The sequence below is a fragment of the Echiichthys vipera genome (genome assembly GCF_963691815.1).
Source record: "Echiichthys vipera genome assembly, chromosome: 4".
Classification (NCBI taxonomy): Eukaryota; Metazoa; Chordata; class Actinopteri; order Perciformes; family Trachinidae; genus Echiichthys; species Echiichthys vipera.
The window spans coordinates 33,457,160-33,481,346 of NC_139829.1; the positions used below are offsets into that span (position 1 = coordinate 33,457,160).

At 45.0% G+C, this 24,187-nt stretch overlaps 1 protein-coding gene across 1 annotated transcript in view; it reads left to right on the plus strand.

The window, feature by feature from the left end:
- zmat4a (zinc finger, matrin-type 4a) overlaps window positions 1-24,187 on the plus strand; it is a gene marked incomplete at both ends in the record, with an annotated part of 140,319 nt that overhangs the window by 59,532 nt on the left and 56,600 nt on the right. The window contains 1 exon segment of the mRNA XM_083912930.1: window positions 10,165-10,254. Coding sequence (XP_083769056.1) covers window positions 10,165-10,254 — 90 coding nt within the window.

The following is a 24,187-nucleotide window of genomic DNA, read 5'->3' on the forward strand; positions in this document are numbered from 1 at the left end:
AGTTCTGTGTGATTATTGACAGAGTGTTTGGTAAACGTAGAGCATGTTCTATATGTTATAGTTCTGTGTGATTAGTGACAGAGTGTTTGGTAAACGTAGAGCATGTTCTATATGTTATAGTTCTGTGTGATTAGTGACAGAGTGTTTGGTAAATGTAGAGCATGTTCTATATGTTATAGTTCTGTGTGATTAGCAGTGACAGAGTGTTTGGTAAACGTAGAGCAGGTTCTATATGTTATAGTTCTGTGTGATTAGTGACAGAGTGTTTGGTAAACGTAGAGCATGTTCTATATGTTATAGTTCTGTGTGATTAGTGACAGAGTGTTTGGTAAACGTAGAGCAGGTTCTATATGTTATAGTTCTGTGAATGACTCTGACCGTAACATGTTACGTTAACACACCAGGCTCGTTCTCAGCTCGTTGTTGATGCGTCATATAACGTAAACACTTATTCAGCCTGTTGTTCTCTGTTCTAGTTTTAGTTTAAACTGCCTTCAAGATGAAATGTCGTTTCTTGGTGTTCTAGTGCGACTTATATCTGTGTTTTTCCTTCTTAATTCTGCATTTTCGGCCGGTGCGATTTATACTCGGGAGCGACTTTTAACCCGAAAAATACGTTAATTACTTTTGTAGCATCACAGAAAGTTGATCTTTTCCAGAACAAGAACACACAGGCTCTAGCAATTAAACACTGATTGTTCTTTTTATCAAGGGAGGGTAATTTTCTTTACATTCATCATTGTTTTCTAATGTTGTCCTGCCTCGCTGTCATACATTCATACTACAGATACTACTGTTACTACTGGACACCTACAGTGGCACTGTGGGGTTAAGCTCTTTCCTTAAGAGCACCTCGCTGGCAGCTGTTAAGATGGTACGAGTGAACACTCATCCACTTTCTACTACACTACAACCTCCCCCGCATATTATTTATACCACTGTAGAGTTTGTTTATGTGAGCAGGTTCAGTTTTTTGGATCTTCACCTAGAAACTAGGCACGTTTCCAGCTGCTAGTGGGATTTCCGGGGGTATTTGTCCCTCGGACTCCACAGCACCCACCTCGGCCCCGGGGAGGGGGAATGTGAGAGCGCACCAAGCTCTGATTAGCTCTCTGATGTGGAGCTAATGCGGTATGGATTTTTCCTCAGCCCCGATTATGTCAAGCATGTGCTTAGCTTCTCTCTCTCATGCAAACACGTCCCACAATGTGCCGGTTTCAATCTTTGTTACCTTCAGTGGTCATTTTCCAATCAGCGTGCCTTGACAGCTTTGCATATGTAACAGTACCATTAACAAACAGGCTCCCGTCAGTTGGAGGAATCTCTCATTATTCAGCTTCATACGTGTCCATTTGTCTCCTCACTTGTGTACCTGCACAGTGTTGTCGGCTGTTTTACTCTTCACTTGCATTTCTGGGCGCACTCACACTGTCCTTCCGCACCGGGCCAAAACAGGTTTTTCGGGTAGAGCCTAGTGCGTTTGACCAGTGTGAGTGCAACCGCTCCGCGCATAACTGGAGAGAGGGGTCGGCCCGTCTGAGAGAGGTGGGCTTTTGTAGAGCGCGTTTGCAAATGTACGAGCACGAGCGTGCGCATGTGTACGAGCACGAGGCCTACGGCAGTTCTCACGTCATTTATGTGCGCCTGTTGGGACATAGAAAAAAGAAGGAGGGACCATGCGCGGACATTTAACAACAACAACAATGGCGGCGAAAGGTTCATGTTGGTGTGATGCGGAGGTGGAGTGTTTACTGCAGATTTGGTCGATGAAAAGATTCAAAAACAGTCGACAAGACGCACAAAAACTCAGAGGTCTACGGAAAGATTTGTAAACAAAGCGACGCATCGCGATGACGTCATCAATGCGTGTGACGTGTTACGGCGTGATGACGTATAGGCAGCAAGAAGCATGTGTCCTCCGGGTCAAAATGACCCGCCTTAAGTAAACCCTCGCATCCCCTGGTTCTTCTCTGGGCGTCCACTGGTCGGCTTCCCGGTATAGACCTGCATTTTCCAAGCACAGCTTGATTTGGCATCGCAAGTCACCCATGACTTGATCTCATATTTTGCTGGCTTGCTTTTTTCTATTGCTGATAAACAGGTAGAATGTAGAGACAATGTCATGGGCATGAGAAACGGCATACCTTGTGGGTCCTGGGGTCATGTTTATGACGTTTTGTTCTGCATGCCTGCCGTGTTGGTCATGTGCTGCTGAGGACCATGTTATCTTGCCAAGTCTCTCTTTGAGCTTCAGGGTTTTCTTCTTCTTCTGAAGATGATTCCTCATACTCTGGGTTGTATTCCTGCCCATCCTCTTCTTCTGATACATCCTCCACTTCCTCTTCTGAATCACAGTTGTCTCGCTCTAGACGAGAGCCTCTTCAGCGTTATAACGCTCACTCACGGCTTCAGCACAGACAGAATTCGGGGCCCTGTCGTCTGCAGCACCTTTATAATCTCTGCAGTCTGCGATAACACCTGTGTGTTGTTTACGTCTGCTACTGTCTCGTTCACGTCTGCTACTCATTGATCTGAGACTGATCAAAGGCACAGCCGTCCACGAGAAGACCCCATGATCTGTCTTGTTACGTCTGCTACTGATTAAAACAACTCAAACATTGTAACATTCAGTGGTTTGTAAATAACTCTGTGACCTTGAGTTCAACTCTTTGTGCCTCACGGGTCATTTTGACCCCAAGACGACCTTTGTACCTTTTTTTGTTCAGCTCACATGGAAATGTGAATAAAAGCAACATTTCACTTTTTCTACTGTTGGTGCCAATCTAGGAAAAGTCATAAAATTTCAAGTTAGTTGACCCGAAGACAACAGGAGGGTTAATCTTTTCCTTTTGTTGGCCAGTCTCAGATATGGCTTTGTCTTTGCCACTCTGCCTTGAAGGCCAGTGTCCCGGAGTTCACTGTGGACGTTGAGACGTGTTTTGCAGGTACCATTTAATGAAGCTGCCCGTTGATGATCTGTGAGGACTCTATTTCTTAAACTAGAGACTCTAATGTACTTGTCCTCTTGCTCAGCTGTGCACCAGGGTCTCACACTTCTCTTTCTATTAAGGTTAGAGCCCATTTGTGCTGTTCTCTGAAGGGAGTAGCACACACTGTTATAGGAAATCTTAAGTTTCTTGGCAATTTTTCAGCCTTTATTTCTCAGGACAAGAATAGATTGTTGAGTTTCAGAAGTAAGTTCTCTAGCGCTCATATAGATATATATATTTCTTGCTGTATAGACTATAATCAAACCCACAAATAGTGATGCTCCATTTAATCAACTAGCTTAAAGGAGGGCCAGTTTGAAGCTTCTCCTATTAGCACAACAGTTTTCAGCTGTGCTAACATGATTGCACAATGGTTTTCTAATCATCAATTAGCCTTTTAACACTATTAGCTGTACACAATGTATTAGAACACTGGAGTGACGGTAGCTGGAAATGCACCTCCGCACACTTAAAAATCACTCATTTCCATCTAGAATAGTCATTTACCACATTAACAATGTCTAGATATGTCTGATTAATTCAATGTTACCCTCATTGAAAATAACAGACAAAGATAAGGACATTTCTAAGTGACCCCAAACATTTGAACGGTACTGTAGAAAAATATGGTAATGGTAAATGGACTTGTACTTATAAAGCGCCTTTCTAGTCATCTGACTACTCAAGGCGCTTCACAGTGTCACATTCACCCGTTCACACAGACATTCACACTGATGCAGTGGACATCTACAGACCATCTAATCTGACCATTCACACCACATTCACACACCCATGCGCAGCACGAGGAGCAATTCGGGGTTCAGTGTCTTGCCCAAGGACACTTCGACATGTGGACCGGGGGGAGATGGGGATCGAACCACCAATCTCTCGAAAAGAGGACAACCCACTCTACTACCAAGCCACAGCCGCCCCGGTCATATGCATTCATATTAATGTGTGTACCAAATTTCATGGCAATCCATCCATTAACTGTGATGTGGTTGAATGGTGGTGTTGTGGATTGACCAACATTGCCGTCCCTAGAGCCACACTGCCGTTGTGAGTCTGACTTCATGACAATCAGTTGCCAAGCAGCAATATTTCAATACAAAAAAGCTATTATTCTTAGATATCTAAGTTGAGCTTCTCTCACTCATGCAAGCTGTGTTTAGCACGTACACAGAGCTCAAATTTACCTCAACAGTTCCCTGCTTGTTCTGGCAGTTTTTAAAGATGCATGCAGCGCTAAGGGATAACATTTGGTACAGTACAGTGGAAGGAGGTGACAGGGGACCTGCTAGCAGAGTCAGAATTAAACTCCTACATTAATTACATCAGCTTTCCACACACACACACTTGAATCAAACTTTCAAATGACGCAGTTATGGAACAAATTCGTCAAAACTTGTTTTAGAGACCACACCCGTTACACACTGTCTGCTATAGGCACCATATAGTTGTCTTTTAACAAGGTTATAGAGTAATGATTGTGTTGTTTTGGCAATAGTGAAACAAACCTCACATTATGCAAGAGAAGTAGTCCCGTTTCCAATCGTAGGGTGTGATGTAGACTGTAAAACTGTATTATCTGACATAATGTGACGCTAAAAGGGGTGGAAACCTTTATGATCCTCGGTCGCAGCTCACCCAAGATAAAATAGGAGCATTACGACATCCTAAAAGCTGGATTTCAGTATTTTACAACCCCATGAATATCTGTCTAAGTGACTAATGGCAACAACTTTTTTTGCTGCAATGTAATCGAACGGGCAACAACGTCAGTGTACGTCCACTTAAAGTTCTGGTTTTTGCCCCAAACTCAGGTTATGATTATAAATGATTATGATAATAAATTAGCTATTAGCTACAGTTACTGTGTTGACCTGCATCGGTAGCTACACACCAAGGCATGGCAGGATGAAGGAACCTTCTCCATCTTTCCACAATGCATTCAGTGGCAAAAACAAACACTTTTATAGGATGTGCATCGACGGTGTGCAGGTGACCTGTTTGATTACATTGCAGCCCCATTCACAGCAGTCAGGCTAATGTCAAAAAACCTTGTTGCTAGTAGTCAGTAACACAGAAATACATGGGGAAATAGGGTCCAAGTTAAGAAACATTGAAATCCCCCTTTAATGCAGTGGAGAGAAAATACAAGTAGAATCATTGGTATGGATTTCAATGATTGGAATTGAAAGCTCATTTCAGTTTAAAATTTAAATGGTGACCAGTCAATCTTGGTTCCTACCCTCACCTGTGGTCGTGAAAGCTGGGTCATGACCCAAAGAACGAGGTCGCGGGTACAAGCGGCCGAAATGTGTTTCCTCAGGAGGGGGGCTGGAGTCTCCCTTAGAGAGAGGGGCAGAAGTTCAGCATCCGTGAGGAACTCGGAGTAGAGCCGCTGCTCCTTAAGTTGAAAGGAGCCAGTTGAGGTGGTTCAGGATCATCTGGTAAGGATGAACCCTGGGCGCCTCCCTAGGGAGGTGTTCAAGGCACGTCCAGCTGGGAGGAGGCCTCGGGGAAGACCCAGGACCAGGTGGAGAGATTAGATCTCCACACTGGCCTGGGAACACCTCAGGATCCCCCAGTTAGAGCTGGTTAATGTGGCCCGGGAAAGGGAAGTTTGGGGTCCCCTGCTAAAGCTGCTGCCCCCGAGACCCGACCCCGGATAAGAGGCTGAAGATGAGATGAGATGAGATGAGACACCCAAGGTAATTGCACATGCAGCCGGCCCCATGTGGTAAGGAAGAATTACCACAATTAAAACAATTAGCAAATAGGTAAGGCTTCAAATTTCAAAGTGCAAACATAAAGCCCAATTTGCACAATGGCTCTATTTCTGCACTGTCCTCTATAAAAGCTGGTGAAGTGGAACATTTCCATCCCGTTTGGAGCTGGAAGTGTTTGCTCCACAGAAACCCAAGTAGCTCTCTGCTGCAAAGAATAGATGCTACCTCAGTGCGTAAAAGGCACTTTAGGGTGACATAACAAATAATGTGTTTGGGCACCATGCTGTAAGTGCAATTGATTGCAGCTTTAAAAAAAAGAAAGAGAAGCTTGGATATGATATCAGAGGTGAATCAAAGCCCCAGCCTGCTGCGAATGGCGTCCCTGTGGAAGCTATTGGCTGTGACCTCACGGGAAATTGATGTTGATCTCTGGTTGATTGTCTTGTTCCTGTGCTCCGTGAATTGCAACTGTGGAAAAGCATCAATCCATATCTATATCATTCTCCCTTATTACACGACAAAAGAGATCTGTCCTATTTTTAGCACGGGAACAAACTGTTTGAACAGTACAAAGCAGACGCTGCCAGCGTTCACAGGACAAAAAAAGTTTATTATGGTAATTTAGTGGGAAGTTGGGAAGAATATCAGATTTTCAATTGCTCTTGATTTGCTTTGTCTTTGAGACATCTCCACTGTAGTGAGCATGTTATGTGCAATGGGTAATGCAATAAACAAGAAGTAATGTTCTTTGAAAGGAGGAATATGCTTTGTTCCTGTTCATTTGAACTAACCTTTATATATATATATATATATATATACACTTGCAAATCATAAATAAGTCATAAAGTGTGGTCTATACCTAGTTTGTAAAGTGTCCTGAGATAACTTTTGTTATGATTTGGCACTATAAATAAAATTTAATTGTGTAGTGGTTAGCACAGTCGCCTCACAGCGAGAAGGTTCCGGGTTCGCGCCCCGGCTGGGGCCCTTTCTGTGTGGAGTTTGCATGTTGTCCCCGTGTCTGCATGAGTTTTCTCCGTGTTCTCCGGTTTCCTCCCACAGTCCAAAGACGTGCAGGTGTTCGGTTCATTGATGACTCTAAATCACCCGTAGGTGTGAATGGTTGTCTGTCTCTGTTCGTCTCTATGTGTCCTGTGATAGACTGGCGTCCTGTCCAGGGTGGACCCCGCCTCACTCCGATGACAGCTGGGATCGGCTCCAGCACGACCCCGACCCCGGGATAAGCGGTTGAAGATGAATGAATGAATGAATTGAATTGAATATATATATATGCAAACAGGCCCTACTAGCTAGTGTTAGAAAGGTACCGCGGTACCCAAAGTGCTGTTGAGTTATTAACCAACTTAATCTCATTGATGACTAGACCTAGACCTATTTTTTTAATGCCCTCCTCATCCTCTTTTTGTTCTGTTGCAGCCAGCGGCATCCTCACGCCAGCAATATGCCGCCACATTTTTTATTTTTCTTCTTCTTCTTCTCGTTTTTTAATTTGAAAGTCCAAGAAAACGGCGGGGCTTGCTTAGCAACAATAGGCTACCTGCAAGTGTTGTGTTGTCTTATTAGCTACACGTCAACATGGCAGGTAGATTGACAGTTTCTCCCGCCAATCACAAAAGTTACCTACGTTTGGCGTGTGGGCGGGTGCCAATTTCATGCCCTGGTGACTACCAGACGCACATATTCAGCTCTAATAAGGTTGTGTAAAGCTCCTTTTGTATGAATACGTGCAACCGATTAAGACAAAGACATAAAAAGAGTCCTCTCCTATTGCATAAGTGGTGCAGAAGATTAATTGAAAGTGGAGTGAGCGCTCGCGTGTCACTCACGGGGCGCCAGCAGCTGGAACGCACCACTGGTGACAAGAATGTTTTCTAAACAGCCTGTTGTCCTCCTGCACGGCTCTCTTATTGTCAAAATCCTCTTTGAACACAGACGTTTCTGGCTGAACCTTCGCTTAACCTGATACGTAGCATTCGGGTGCTGAATGAAGCTCTGGGAGATATTTTATAGGATCTTGCGGTTTGGATGCAGGACAATTTGCGCCGCGGCTCGCTGGTCTGGTGCACGGGATCCAGTGACATCTGTTACACCCGTGTGCCACTGCCAAATTCTGGTGGATGAGCAGGTGTTAATGTCAAGCCCTGTCTTGCGCGCAATTTTAATGCGGTGGGAATTTCCCCGGTCAGGAACTCATTAATCCAATTATTCCGACACCACATGAATGCAGCATAAATGCCCGACCTTGCAATGTTAACAAAATAAATAATTCCTGTATCGGCCCTTTGATTCAAATCCGCTCCAAACTTGAACAGGTCCTTTCTTGGCCCATGCTGCACCTTCACACCAAGTTTCATGAAAATTGGGCAGGTGACAAACAGACAGACAAACCTACAAACGGAAACACACACATAAGCAAATGGAAAGTGGGCTGAGTTAACTGCACGGTATCCTTCATTCTCTTCAGGCTGGATCATTTATTTCCTCAAAGAAGCAGCAGAGCTCACGTTGCCGTATCTCTGCCAAGAAACCAGACAGGCAAGACAAATAGATCCCCGCAGCCTCGCTCTCACCCCCGGACCAGGCAGGATGACTTCGTCTGTCATGCCCTTGTGAGGAGCAGCCAGTGGCTGTCCTTCTGCCTGACAGTAACGCACCGGGCACCTGTCCACGCTCCTGCATGCCTCACTAGATGCTATCGTGTAACCATAAGCTGTCCCTGAGCTGCGGCTTTCACCGACGATGCAGTGGCACTATCATGGGAGGCTTCCCCCCTCTTTCTGTATCACATCCGAAGCTTCATCTCACGAAGCAGAGTCGTTTTCAGATAAACACATCTGTCCTTCCTCATCCTGTATCCCCCTACCTACCCCCGTCGTGGCTGTGCTATCAGATCCAGGGGGATCGATGGGCTGCTGGGGAGAAGACTCTTGCTTCACCCTCAGTGAGCTGAGCGCTAATTATGATTTCAACCCAGTGTCAGGGAGCGGGAGAGTGCGCTTCATTTGTCTGCTCCTGTTTTTAATGAGACCTATACCTGGCTAGGCCCTAGCACAAACAGAAGCCAGATCTTTGTGACAGGAGTGTGTGTCGGAAAGGGCGGGAAAGACACAGTGCCATGTTCAGGTAAATAATTTGGGACTCACAGCCGTGTGCTTTTGAAAGCATATACATCCAATATTCACTATGTCTGTCTTTGGTCTTTACAGCTCCTGAGGGAAATATCTTTTGCTAAATACTCCGCTATGTTGATTAGTGTCGTGGAAATGAAGCTGCTTAGTCAAGATCAACACACAGGATCCACTTTTTCTCCGAGGTTTATTTGACAAAGTATTTTTCTCCGCGGACAAAAATCAGTCCAACTCCTGCCGTCTCATGCACGGAGCTGAGAGTCAGGGGGAGTGACCCCGAGTTCAGTATTGATCTTACTCTTGAGGAGGCATCCAACTTGTGGGTAAGGTCACAAGGGCAAAGACTCAGCTGGGTCACGTCTTCAGACAAAGCGTCCTCTCAGACAAAGCGTCCTCTCAGACTCGTCACCACAACATTTTGCAGGAACAGAACGCACAGGTCAAAGATGTCTGGGTTCTCTGGGATTATCTCATGTCACGTGGCAGGCAATATAAAAACAGGGCGATCGATTTGGTCATAGGAGAAGGTTTAGACAGGAGAGGCAGGATTCACGTCTGATCTAATAAAACAAACATGGCGGACAGCAATGAAGCAGGCGACCAGTGCAGGGAGAGGGAAGTTCCCGACCTCATTAGTATTTATTTGTTTTTTATTTTTCGGTATGTTTTGTTTTTCGCATTAAGCCATAAAGTCCTACAATACCGGTTGTACCAGTCGGGAAACTTTACAGCTGTTGTTGACATCAAAATGAAGACGACATTCAAAAATGGGTGTGACTAGAGTAGGAGGGCCACAAGTAGGACCATGGCCCCCTGCACGTTACGACCCCTGCCCAATTACTGTGCAAGATGCAGTCGCAAAACCTTTACAGCTGTGTGACCGCAATCAAAATGAAGGCAGAGTTCAAAGAGGGGTGTGGTCCGAACCCCTGGCTGTTAACACTGACAGTAACTGGTACACGAGGCAAAGTAACCGCAATGCAGACAGACAGGCGAACAGGTGTTTAACAATTCATCACTGAATAGTATTTGTAAAGTACGTTCAATATAACGTCTTCTCCCCAGGGACCCTGCCACTCATTGTCTTTGGTTTCACCATCAAGTGCCGGGGGCGATGGAGGACGGAGCAAATGATTATTGTGTTTATTCTCTATGCAGTGCCATCAAATACATTCAGGGAGAAACACGACATAGCTTGCAGCCCTGTTTGATTGACTCCTGAAAACCTGCATCAATCTACCGCTCTGGGAACTGTATTGATGACTGTGTCCTTTTGTGTTTTCTCTCCCTCAGAGTCGGAAACACGCCAACAAAGTGCGGCTGTATTACATGCTACATCCTGTGGATGGAGGCTGCCCCGCCAAGAAGCTCAGAACAGACAACGTGAGTCCCGTGTGAATCGTGTAGCTTCCTGTCCGTAGAGTGTCCCCGCAGTCTCAGCAATCACTGAGAGAGACGCACGCAACAATCCGCAGCTTCCAAACACCCACATGTCAGAATAGCTTACAGACAAACAGCAGTGCCACATTTTTTTGACCAGTGAACAATGCGATAGTGACGTCGCCGCCGTCGGATGCTGAGGGATGTCAAGTGTTCGTTAAATACAAAGACACTGTGAGGTATCGGGCCCTCCCAGCCCTCTCCGTCATGTACATCAGAAGAACATGACATGTTTGACAGACGCAATTATGCGGCCTGTCACTCCCCGCTCGATAAGTGTTTTGGCGGTGATGCGTGTTGCGCTGTGACTGTTCCTCCAATGCCTCCGTTGGGTAAAGACAAAAACATGTTTTACATCCACTTTGCAGCCCCCCCTGCTCGAATAAGCCTCATGGTGTTGAGATTTCATTTTAGTGTCACAGTGACGGGCATTTCACTTCCAAGTTCCTTTCAACTGGTTGTGTGATGGAGGAGGCGAGCGGAGGGGAGGCTGGAGTGGAGAGATTGCAATGGAGGGACTCTGGTCTTTGCTTTGATCACTGGGAGCCTGCCAGCTATCAGTCTTAACATCTGGGCTTCTGAGCCAGATAAGGACATGTACTGCCCACTGCCTCAGACTTGCTATTCTCCTTCTGTTCCACTGTACGTTTCCCCTCTGACCCATCGCTCTGTACTCGCCCCTCTCCTCTACTTTCCTCTTTCACTTTCCGTCGCTTTCATATCCTTTCCTTTGCTTTATCTACTTTCCTCTTGATCCATTGTTGCATCCTTCCCTCTTCTTCCCTTGCCTCTACTTTCCCAATGCAGAAGAAAGTAATGGGAAATAAAGGTCCTTTCCATTACTTACTCTGTCTCACTGGTTGTTGTGAAAGTACAGATGTAATCATAATCGTAATAACCCAGATATTAACTTCTAAACACCAAACATGCCTGAAATTATCGCGGTGGACCCAATGAGGCTGTGAACAGGTGCAGAGGTTTCAGATTGGATCTGTAAACCACTCACAGTTACAGATAATCTGGGCCCCACATCGCTACCAATCGAGGTTCTGGACCGGATTATAGGGAGGGGTGAAACAGGATTCAGCCCAAACATCCTGTAGTCTGGGCCAGGCTTAGAGTGTGACCCTGCTGACACCTGACAGAACATGTCAACCTACCAAACTGCCTTCATGAGTCTGACCAAAATCTCACTTTAGAGAAATATGTTAAATCAATGCTTCTATCCTCTATCCTGCTTTCATCATTTAAGAAACACATTTAAGGATTAGACCAATTCTCTCTATCCTAATCCATACCTTCATAACTATTTGATTAGATTAGTGTAAAGCCCTCTGGTGTCATCATCATCAACTCTGCTGCCAGGCAAAACTCATAAACATGACCACATTTCACCAATCCTGGCTTCCTTACACTGGCGATCTGTTGCTTTAAGAATTGATTTTAAGATATTTTTATTAGTTACCGAGCCCTGAGAGCTGTGGCGTGCACAGACTTTTGAAGGGCAGGGGCGAAGAAAAAAAAAAGGGGCGCATATAGCTCTTTCTTGCCACTGAAGGGGGCACTTTAGCACGCGTTTGGCTCCCAGGAGGGCTCTTTAGCACGCTTTTTGGCTCCTAGAGGGCACTTTAGCACGCTTTTTGGCTCCCAGGAGGGCTCTTTAGCACGCTTTTTGGCTCCTAGAGGGCTCTTTAGCACGCTTTTTGGCTCCTAGAGGGCACTTTAGCACGCGCTTTGGCTCCCAAGAGGGCACTTTAGCACTTGTTTTTGCTCCCAGGAGGGCACTTTAGCATGCGTTTTTGGCTCCTAGAGGGCACCTTAGCACGCGTTTTGGCTCCTGGAGGGCACTTTAGCACTCATTTGGGTCCTAGAGGGCACTTTAGCACGTGTTTTGGCGCCCAAGAGGGCACTTTAGCACGCGTTTTGGCTCCTAGAGGACACTTTAGCACACGTTTTGGGTCATAGAGAGCACTTTTGCACACCTCTTGGCTCCCAGGGGGGCACTTAGCAAACGTTTTGGCTCCCAGGGGGCACTATAGCATGCGTTTTTCAACAATTGGGGTGAACCTGATTTGATTTTGTTTTACTGTTTTATTCAGTTCCTTGATTTTATTAATTCATCGTTCATTTTCCTCTGTGTTTTGAATGTGAATGTGTCCTGTTTTTTTGTGAAGCACTTGTGTTTTGAAATGTGCTATATTAATCGTTGTATTTGAAATTATCATTATTATTCATCTCCGTTCCACTTTTCTATCCTTTCCTATACTTTCCTCTTGTTACACTTTTCTATCAGTTCCTCCACTTTTTGTTTCTGTCTTTCACTTCTGTATCCTTTCCTTTTTTCATCCCTCCCTTTGTTTCTCTGTTCTCCGCCTCATCAATTTCCATTATTCTCCTCTCCCTTTATATTGTTATTCCCCTCCCTTTCTTTCTGGTCTTTTCATCCCCTCTCATCTCATCTTCTTTCTCACTCCTTTCTGCTTTCCATTCCTAATCTTTCCCCTTCTTCGTCCCCTTCTCTTGACCTTCCTTCTGCTCCTCTTCTCTGTTTTTTCTCATCCTCCTTGCCTGAGCCAGCATTACCTCCTTTTATCTTTGTTCATCATCTTTCCAACCTTTCTGGTCCTATCGTTCTGTTTTCTTTTCCCTCCTCTCTCAGTTCTCCTCTCACATCTCACACAATTTCCTCCTTTTTCTTTCTTCCTCTTCACTTTTCCTGTACGTTTCCCTCCCCTGCTCTACTCCCCTCTCCTTCTGCTCCTCACATTTCTACAAAAAGTTATTTCTGTGTCTTTGATTTGATGTTTGCAATCTCGGAGACACAGGGGTCCTGTACTCTACCTCCTGTCAGCGTTCTGCTGATGCTAATATCTCTCACACTGAACCCATGTGGGATCAGAGCGACGAGGCCGTCAGGCAACACGGGTACAACGTACTGTTTGATACACAGCGTCACACTCGTCTCTATTCTTTCACCATAGTTGTTTTATGATTTATGTTACAATTTCCCTTCAGGTGTAGTGATTAGCACTGTCGCCTCACAGCAAGAAGGTTCAAGGTTCGAATCTCGGCCTGGGCCTTTCTGTGTGGAGTTTGCATGTTCTCCCCGTGTCTGCGTGGGTTTTTTCCGGGTTCTCCGGTTTCCTCCCACAGTCCAAAGACGTGCAGGTGTTCGGTTCATTGATGACTCTAAATCACCCGTAGGTGTGAATGGTTGTCTGTCTCTGTTTGTCTCTATGTGTCCTGTGATAGACTGGCGTCCTGTCCAGGGTGGACCCCGCCTCACGCCCGATGTCAGCTGGGATCGGCTCCAGCCCCCCACCTTTCCTTTAGTATTCCTATTTTCTGCAAATATTGTAGTTTTTAGGGCTAGCTAGCTTAACTGTCCACAGACAGATCTTATTTATTTTATTTAGTTTTGGATATTTTATCTGCTTCGTCTGTCAAACCAGATCGAACTCGGTGCTTTCCTGCCCCTCCACGGCTTGGTCAGCACTGCTATCGACGCCTCATCACGGCTGTTCGAGCGCCGAGCGTTATACAGGATATTTTATCATACCGCTCATGTTGAGTGTCCCGTGCTTTACAATACACTTATTTTAACACCTACCATAATCTTTTCCTAACCCCGACCATGTGGTTTTGTACCCTAAATCTAACCACATACAGTGTACAGTTTGAAGTCACAGTGTTGACCACATGGCCATCCAATGCGTTCAGCGGCGCCAAGGTGTTCTGACAAAGGGGCTGTATATGGCGAGTTGGGATGAGAACGGGTTCCTGTGACTGCTCTCCGTATCAAAGCCGTTTGTGTACGGCTGTCAGGTAAAATGCGTCTGCTTTGTACTGGCTGTGTTAACAGGGACCGCGGGAAAATTGTTTTTTACATGATACGGCTGTTTTCCCAGAATCACCGTCCGTACTGCAGCATCACTGTTAACAGGAAAAGGGCTCTATTCAAGTGTTTCATGCTAGTTCATGTGAGGTGACCTTGATGGCTTGTGGCATCGAAAGGCCTTGATGTGGGGGAGGGTTGAGCTCGGTGCTTCTGTGCAAGTCTGTGATGTAAAGGTCTGGGAGCCGTTTTAATCTTTTCAGAGCGAGGAGAAGCTTTGGAGGAGTATGAAAGCAACATACAGATACACGGCTCTATGGGTCAGTGCATCCCACTGTGCTGTGGTAAAGATGAACTGGAGACGGGTTTACGACCCCACAATACAAATGACTACAATATATATTCAGACGGTTGACAGATCGAAGGGTTCATTAATTCACAGGGCTTCTTTTCATCTCATTTTGAACTCTGTTTTAGACAATAATAGTTCCTTTCTGATGTCACTGATTAAGGGGGGTGTTATAAGCAAAATCAGCTGCTGTTGTATTTGGTTCAAACCCTCTGACAAGGCCCTCCAACGGTCCACATGGTCCACCATTCCCGTGAATTGTCTTGTAAATAATACAAGTCATATGGTCAGTAAGCAGTCGAGCATGTGTGCAAGTTAAGCAACAGACAATAAGTATCATAGGACTGTCACAAAAACTGCAATATTGCAATACTGTGATATCAACAAGCCAACCGCAGGGGATGGCAAGCAACTGCCACAACCATTATGTTCACATTTCTTCCCTGAGGCTGAGCTCTTCTTGTTTTACACTTCCATGGGTGTGCATTGAATGTTAAATAACGTGTATAATGAAAACAAGAGTTAGACTTAGACTTGGACTTCTCTTTATTGATTCTTTGGGATGAACTCCCGCAAGGAAATTAAGATTCCTGCAGCTTAAATAAAAACAGAAAGTATAAAAATAAACAGTAAGCAATACACATGCATACACATATGAGGTAGATGTAAGAATACAGGTCAAATGAAATGAAAGTTAATTGTAGAGGAGATGTATAAGATCAAATATGTACGACTGTATATGACAGAAATGAGCAGCAAGATTAAACTATTGCACATAAGTGGTGGATAAAGTTATTGCACAAAAAAGAAGAAGATGAGTGTCCAGGTATGTAAGAGTATAAATTATTAATTGCACAGTGAGGGGCTCCTGCTCCTTCCCTTCTGTCCTCTTTATTTCCTCGTCCCCCCGAGTGAGGAGTTGCAGAGGATGACGGCCTGAGGGACAAAGGAGGTCTTGAGCCTGTTGGTCCTGCACTTGGGCAGGAGCAGCCTTCCACTGAACAGGCTACTCTGGGTGCTGATGAAGAAGTGCAGGGGGTGGCTGGCATTGTCCATAATGTCCAGCAGTTTGTCCAGTGTCCTCCTCTCTGCCACCATCACCAGCGAGGCCAGTTTAATGCCCCCCCCAGAGGACACTGGTGACACAGTTAAAGCTGTCGTCGGCAAGTCTGGCAGATCAAGTTGACTCAGGCTCATTTCGAATGTTTTCATCTCTCACGCCCCTGCCCCTCTACCACTGAGCTCCGCTCTCCACAAGTGCTCGTCAGTGCACGTGCACCAGATTCCTGTGAATATGCCTGTGTCTTCTTTCATCAGTAAACGACATGGAATACACGGTACATTGAGGTAGGCTGGCTAACTTACTCATATAAAGCAACTGCTATTGGATATTAGCATATTCCTAGCTTGAAGCGCGTGTCTGTGGGGGGGGGTCGACAAGTCAGCTCTGCGCTTAGTGGACAGGATGACCAGGTGCTTTGGATTTTTGCAAAACAAACTACAGGCTCTACGTGCACGTAGAGGCGCACCTTCTACCTGAGCCTAGTGTTGGAAAGTGCGTTAGTATGCTCGAATTGTTTACGTTTTTTAGCACTTTGAATTACCTTGTTGTTGAATTGTGCTGTACAAATACATAAACTTGCCTTGCCTTGCGTTCACCTCACCTACAATGGTGGAGCAACGCAGACACATCGTCCTCATCGTCTCAAACACAACTCTCTCTCCGTTGGTGTTGAAGTTGACCGGGAGCCTGCAGGCAGGTCTTCCAGCTCCGCCCTTTCCTTTGAGCTTTCCATTAGCTTGTTGTGCTAAGCTCAGCACCTGTTGCTAACGGCCGCCAGCTAAAAGTTTCTAGGCAGAAGTCGTGCTTCTAAATTTTGACTGGTCTGTTCCATTCCACATTGCATTAATCAATCTGCATACCATATGTAGATGCAGTACCGCATGCCACGCTTTAGGGCTACGCTGAATCCCCTCAAGGGTAATTCCTTAACTGCAACGGAACTAGTTTCATCCTTATGTACTCCAAATGTAAAATTCTGCCAAGATGTTAAATTTTAGAAAAAAAAGAGCAATTTAAAGGATATGACTGGAGATGTTATACATTTTTATTTTAGAAAATCCCTGCGTTGTCTGTGGCACTCAAACCCCAACCCCATTGTTTCCCACTGAAGATGTCAATTTCTAAAAGGCACAGTCACTTCGTCAAACACCCTAGCACAGGAAGGCTTTAATCAGCATCAGATGTCAATCTGGCTGATGTACACCTCCGAGGAGAAGTGAGGACCAGCAGCTAGCTGTCACTGGGAGAACTGCAGTTTTTGGCACTTCCTTATTGGATCAACCAGGAAGTCACTGTGGTGGAAGTTTGATCAAGACCAGTCTGTGATCTGCTCTGAGCTTCCTCTTTGTTACTTATCAATGGAGGACTTCTCATGTAAGGGGATATGGCTGCATAATAAATGAAGAAATGGCCATCTCAAATCTCAAATTAGGAATAACTATCACTTCAACTGTCCAAGTTCCTGACCTATGAAACACTTCCGTCCTTGCATCAGGTTGATCCATTCCCTTCCACTTCATTATGCATTGTTATGAATTAAACTACAGTATGATGATATACGGATCGTTTTCCTTCCAGGTGCAGATTCCTGATATACCTGGACTTGCAAATCAGCTGATACTGATAACTGATCTGAAACCAGTGCGTAAAAAAACAAAAACAAATACTACCTAGCTTGACAGTCAGTCATAATGGAACAATAACATAAATGAAGTACTTAATTTATGGGCTGAATTACATGGTGTCAGATTGGTGCGTACACTCACACAGTCACCATTGCTGGTAGCAGGATTCTAGGCAGTATGAGGCATCGCATAATAGTATCAGTATCTGAACAACTCTAGTTGAGGACGTGGACTTGCGGCAGCTTTACGTGACATGTTTTGCAAATTGCTCTTGACAGGTGAATTAAAGTATAGAGGCAAACACAACTAATAAGATTAAGTCAATGACCATAAAGTGTGTGAGCCCATTCGATAAATCAGCCGGTGCTGAATTCGCCTCAGGATGCGTTTGGTCTCAGATGATTGGTCGGCCATTTTTACAGCGTACATGTTTATCATGCAGTAGCTGGAGCCAACAAAGCCAGGGATATTTTAATAATGCCATGGACTGAGGGTCTAGTTTGTGTATCCAGAGATCTGCATGTCCTAAACCTACAATATATATAAAAGCCTTGTGCCTGACTTAAATTTAAATGCAAATGATGCAACTTCAGGATTTTTCTCCGGGCTATTTTACAAGTTTTGCTCATTTCTACCCTTAAAAAAAGCAAACTTACGTCTGCGATCTCAGTGGTAAACAGTAAACATGTCTATGTGAGGCATCCATCAAACCCAACTTCAGCCACGGTCCTTTCCATGTGACACCCGATCTCAATAGTGAATGTATTGCTTGTAACGAGATGCCATCAAACAGGACAGCAACCATCAAATCTGCCCATAGAGACGCGCTCCCATCTGCGGTTCATGAATCAACTGCCGTCTCCAGCTCACTAATAGGCATGCGGACCTCTGTAGCTCGATGCAGAATCAAGAGTGAGAGCCAGGGGAGGGGTTTGTGGCTGACAGAACGACTCTGAGCCTCGCTGATACTCAAATTAATGAAGGTTAATATCTGAGCGACAGGCGGTTCCTGTTTCATTGGGAGGCAGGGGAACGAGGGTGTGTGGGGGTTTTTACTATCCCCCGCTCTTCGCTGCTGCAGCTGCGCGGCTTCCCTCTGAGAGTTCATCGTCTGCAGCCTCTTGATCTGTCGTGTGTCATCTATTATATATTAAGATCATGTAGATGAGTTCAGTTTTACACCCTGTATTTTACATCGCATGCATTAACATGGAGCGTTCAAGTAAGAGGGTGAATTCAGTCATAACTGCAATACTAACTCCTTTTTACAGAAAGTGGGTCAGTCGTGGAGGGACATATTTGCTCCACTGGTGCCAGGGCCTATGGATGTCTGCCGGTCACTTGGTCAGCTGCTACTGAATGTGCTTTGGATCGTACTGTATATGCTGTAGCGTTGCAAAGTGGGAAAAGTTCCAGTCATTTATGGTTTCAGGAGTAAAGGCCATGTTCGTTTTCTGCGTTCTACAATGACTACAATGTTTTTAACCTTTATTTATTCAGGGACATTTCACTGAGAGTAATGCCCTTCCAGATCACTCTCATCACATGCACACAGTTACACGCATTCACAGCTGAGCACGTCCACTGAAGTGGTTTGGGGTTAAGGGCCTTGCTCAAGGGGACCTCAGTGATGGTAATGAGGGAAGGGCAAACACTGCTTTTTCACTTTCCCACCAATATTTCAATTTTGATAAAAACATTCATGCCCTATTATAATCATCATCATCTCAACCTGCAAAACTGACGATATCCCCATCAGCCTCAGCTGTACTTCATGTTAATTGCTAACGAGCTAATGTTAGCATGCTAAAACTGTGGTTGTGACCATGGAAGACATTATACCCGCTAAACATCAGAGTATTAGCATTGTCATTTTGAGAATGTTAGCATGCTGTTGCATTTAGCTCTAAGCATTGCTACGGCTGCGTACAGTCCCGTGATGAGCTAAGCCGTTCTTTTCAATGGACCGAATTATTACAATTTGTTATGTTTTCTCTTTGGTACAAAAAAAGTTAGTGTCAAGCCGTGATTCCCCAGAGGAAAGTGCACTGCCAACATCAGTTTACAGGCCAGATATCTAATGAACTGCTCATCTACAGCACATTAAACAGCATGTGAACATACCTGCAAATGTGACTCGTGTCCATTTAGATGCCGGTGTGGTCGTCACTCTTCAATAGCTGTGACAACACACTTCCCATGACATGTTTGTTTGCTGTGTCGAAGCTATTAACACTACATCTAAAAACACAGTGACAGGTTTGATGGCGAGATGACTAAATGTGTTTCCAATTGGGCTTTATACCTCTAAACCACCCTACTGTACATTGGCTGTTGTTTGACTTTTGAAGCAGGTTGACGACATTTGTGATCAAACCAGGAACCAGCCGCACACATTGTTTCATCTTTCCTTTTTGAAGTGTCACATTAAATCTGTGTCGGGTCTGCAGTCTGACCTTAGGCTCCTGGTAAAAGGGCACATTGCCTTGATGAGAGAGGGCTCCACTTAAACTACACAGATGTGATGCGACCAGGCTGTGCTTATAAGGTGGCACGGTCTAAAAATACACTCAGCAGCACCGCCTCTAGAGACTGGGGGAGTGTGTACGGCCTGGCATGGCCCGGCGTCTGGACCTGGTTGAGCTGATGGCATCTGACAACTGTACACGCTGCTGGTCATGCTAGTCACTGTGCTAACCTGCTCTCATGTGGGGAAAGAGTGACCGTCAAGTACAATGTTGTCTGGGATTTGTAGTTTCGAGGACTAATAGCATGTTTTTTGGATTCTAGATTATGGTTCAGGCTGATTTTTGGGGCCAATCTGGTGAGGTTTTGATAGAGATGATTGTTGTTCTTTCAATAAGCCTGTGAATATTCTCACTTGTCCAGGTCATCGTTATCCTCAAAGCAATTCCAGTCAAAGGCAACTGGACTTGGTTATTTGTCTAGGAAGATGTTTCACCTCTGATCCAAGAGGCTTCATCAGTTCATGTACGCATCTGACCAGACTGGGACTGGACCAGGACCAGGACCAGGCTGGGACTGGACCAGGACCAGGACCAGGACCAGGCTGGGACTGGTCCAACTAACTGGTGTGGAGATCCAGGTATTTAACCTCTCACAAGGCCGATGATGTCACTGGAACCCTTTGTGCTCCAGGTGGCAACGGCCGTCGTTAGAGTGGCAGTCGTTGGTGGAAAGTTGGTTTCGACTTTGGGCGCACTCACACTGTCCTTCCGCACCGCGACCCAGGCTTTAGGGTACTTGTCCCCCCTCCCTCTCCCCCCACGCCCCAGCCCCGTTTGTACTCACACTACCTGGGCCTCGGCCAATGTTTCTTGCTGTCCATACGACATCGCGCCGTAACACGTCACACGCATTGATCACGTGTGTGTGGCTTTGTTTACAAATCTTTCCACAGACCTCAGAGTTTTTGTGCATCTTGTCGACTGTTTTTGAATCTTTTCATCGACCAAATCTGCAGTAAACACTCCACCTCCGCATCACATCAACGTGAACCTTTCACTGCCATTGTCGTTGTTGTTAAATGTCCGCGCATGGTCCGTCCTTCTATTTTCTATGTCCGAACAGGCGCACATAACGCTCGTGCTCGTACATGTGCAAACGGCTCTGCTAAAGCCCACCTCTTTCAAGCCGCAGTTGTGCGCGGAGCGGGTGCACTCACACTGCTTAAAGGTACTAGGCTTTAGCTGAAAAAACGGTTTTGGCTCTATTGAGTCTTAACTACGGTCGTTGGCACTTGGAGCACAAAGGGTTCCAGTGACATCATCGGCCTGGTGTGAGATCCAGGTATTTAACCTTTTGTTCTTTCAATCAAACCCGGGAGACAAACAGTGAATGCACATAAACCTGTATGGGAGCCGCAGGTTTGCCAGCTCGGCGTCTGTGGTTTTCACTCTACTGAGCCGTCTCTAATGTGTCATTGCAGCTCATGCAGTCGTCTGTTCGACTGTTTAGACAGCAGCTGAATTTCCATCTAAGCATTTTTATGCAAATTGTGAAATATCAGATTTGGATAGCTTTATGAAAGTTGCATATTTCAGCTAAATGTCCTCAGTATGCAGAAAAAAGTTTGAACATTCCCTGAAGGCAGAACTTCTTTTTGGTGGATAATAGTGCTGGGAATGCATTTGTGACTTTGCGTATAACACTGAAATGATAAGTGTGTTAATCAATTAGTGATATCGTTAGTCATTCTAGATATTTGCTGATTACATCTCAGAAGACTGCTTGCAATATTATATTAATGTATTAAAAGAATATTTTATGTGCATACACGTCTTTTCAGGGAGAACATGAATAGCAGTCATTACGTAAAGCTAAAGCCTCTATTTGACTTGCCTTTGTATTGTATTGTTGTTCATTATTGGCTTGAACATAGTCTATTAAATATGTATCTCATATTTGATTGTTTTAGAAGATGTAAACAGCCTGAAAGTCACTTGAAAACACATGAGCACACTACTTATCCTTCATGTTTCATTGAAAACCTTTCCATTTAAAATGGACAGGACGTTCATTCATCTTCAACCGCTTATCCCGCATATGTCCACCCTGGACAGGACGCCAGTCTATCACAGGGCACATAGAGATGAACAGAGACAGACAACCATTCACACCTACGGGTGATTTAGAGTCATCAATGAACCGAACACCTGCACGTCTTTGGACTGTGGGAGGAAACCGGAGAACCCGGAGAAAACCCACGCAGACACGGGGAGAACATGCAAACTCCACACAGAAGGGCCCAGGCCGGGTTGCGAACCTAGAACCTTCTCGCTGTGAGGCGACACTGCTAACCTGGACAGGACGTGTTGCTGGTTAACTCGCTGTGCAACAGCCTCGGTTGGAAAATTGGGATTTGAAACGTCTGGTTCATAAAAGGATGGACATCACCAAGAAAGGTAGTGTACGGTTTTATTAAACCAACTACATTAATCTAATAACTCCCACCGTGTAGGGTGTGTTAGACCGGTAAAACAGTGTCACACTCAGACTCGGACACCCGATCACTGTCTTCCACTCGTTTATTTGCATAAGTGTCCTTTACACACACGGGCTATGCTAACTAGCACTTGAACAGTTACCGTGCCGTTCGCCAGGTAATCAACTGAAATGACACAAATTAAACCAAAACCCGATATTAATGACACAGACGTATTAACCACTGTATAATCCGCGTACACGAACATGCTTATAATATTCAACATAAGTTGTAATCACATAACATCTGTTAATTCACCAGCTCAGCTTCACCAGTCAGAACAACAGCGTGAATACAGGAAAAGTAGGGGTCCGCCCCACATGACCCAAAGAGGGGGATTGCTACCACAAAAGGTCGCTATGACGTAACAACAAATGTGGGAGAACTCCACAGATGCAGTACTTTGCTTTATGTTTATTTCATGTGTTTGTATTGTGAGCAACAAACCCAAGGCACATTCCTTGTATTCCTTCTTCTTCTGCCTGCTGAAGGCCCCATGCAACAGGAATGCAATAAACTTTCTTTTTTCTGTGAGTATTTATAGCAGGGCAAGGTATTAACAACATTGGCGATGGCTCAGTTTTGTCCGCAGTAATCCCCGACAGCGTGAACAATACCAGGACCATGAAACTGAATCAGCTAAATGGTAAATGGACTTGTACTTGTATAGCGCCTTTCTAGTCTTCTGGCTACTCAAGGCGCTTTCACAGTGTTTGTCACATTCACCCGTTCACACAGACATTCACACAGATGGCGGCGGACATCTACAGACCATCTAATCTAACCATTCACACCACATTTATACACCCATGCGCAGCACGGGGAGCAATTTGGGGTTCAGTGTCTTGCCCAAGGACACTTCGACATGCGGACCGAGGGGATCGAAGCGCCAATCTCTCGAATGGAGGACGACCCACTCTATCTCTGAGCCACAGCCGCCCCAAATGGAATCAGCCATCGCTCATTTAACTCACACACACGTGACGTGTCTAACATTTTGTCAAAGTATTGTCTGCGTATGATATATAATATATATATATATATATATATATATATATATATATTATCCTGAATGAAAACTGGCTTTCCTTTATTTTTTGTTTCTTTCAAAGCAAGAAGAGTGTGCTTAAATGCTAACAGCTAACAATGTTCCCACCAATGTGGGATAACTCCACGTATACGATCGGATGTAGGAATAGAAACAGGTTCAAGTCACAGTTAAAACTCTGATTTGACATTTTGTCCCTTTGCCCTTGAATCTTCAATGGACACATGTGCTTCCTGAAGCTCCACCACACAGTGATTTCCTTCTGTTCTCAATGGCCCGGAGGTGCCTAGTAGAGCATAGATTTGCATTTGCTTCCATTCAAATTTAAATAAACTCGCAATGTAAACCAGCAGCGTTTCGTGTTTAATGAAATCCCCCTTGCAGAGATGCAGCACGAGGCAACGCTGTTCATCAAGAAGACAGCACTCCACTTTTACTCTCCCAGGAATCATCACAGCTCTGTTTTCAGAACGCAGGGAACATGATTTTGTTTGTCTCAGTGTGTTGCATCAAAGACGTACCTAAACAAATCTATTAAATCTGCAGGCAGTTTGCTTAGACGGTACCTTAGGTGCTTTGTACTGCCTCATCCCCGGGGTTCTACCCACCTCAATATGGAGATGGTAGTCATCACGTTACAACAGCACAGAAGGAGACTTCCTTCTCCCACACAACTGTATAATTAGGGGCTAATGATGGCTACAACACATTTTGATATTGATTGGTTTAGCATGTCCCAAGGCAGGGCAGACTAGACTTTATATACAAGCCTGTATGCTGGAATACATCAGCTATTGACAAATATGCTCTACATGTTATGTAAGCCTGTGAATGTTCTCATTCGTCCAGGTCATCGTTATCCTCAAAGCAATTTCAGTCAAAAGCAACTGGACTGGTTGTTTGTCTAGGTCTGACCACACTAGGACCAGTCCCAGCCTGGTCCTGGTCCTG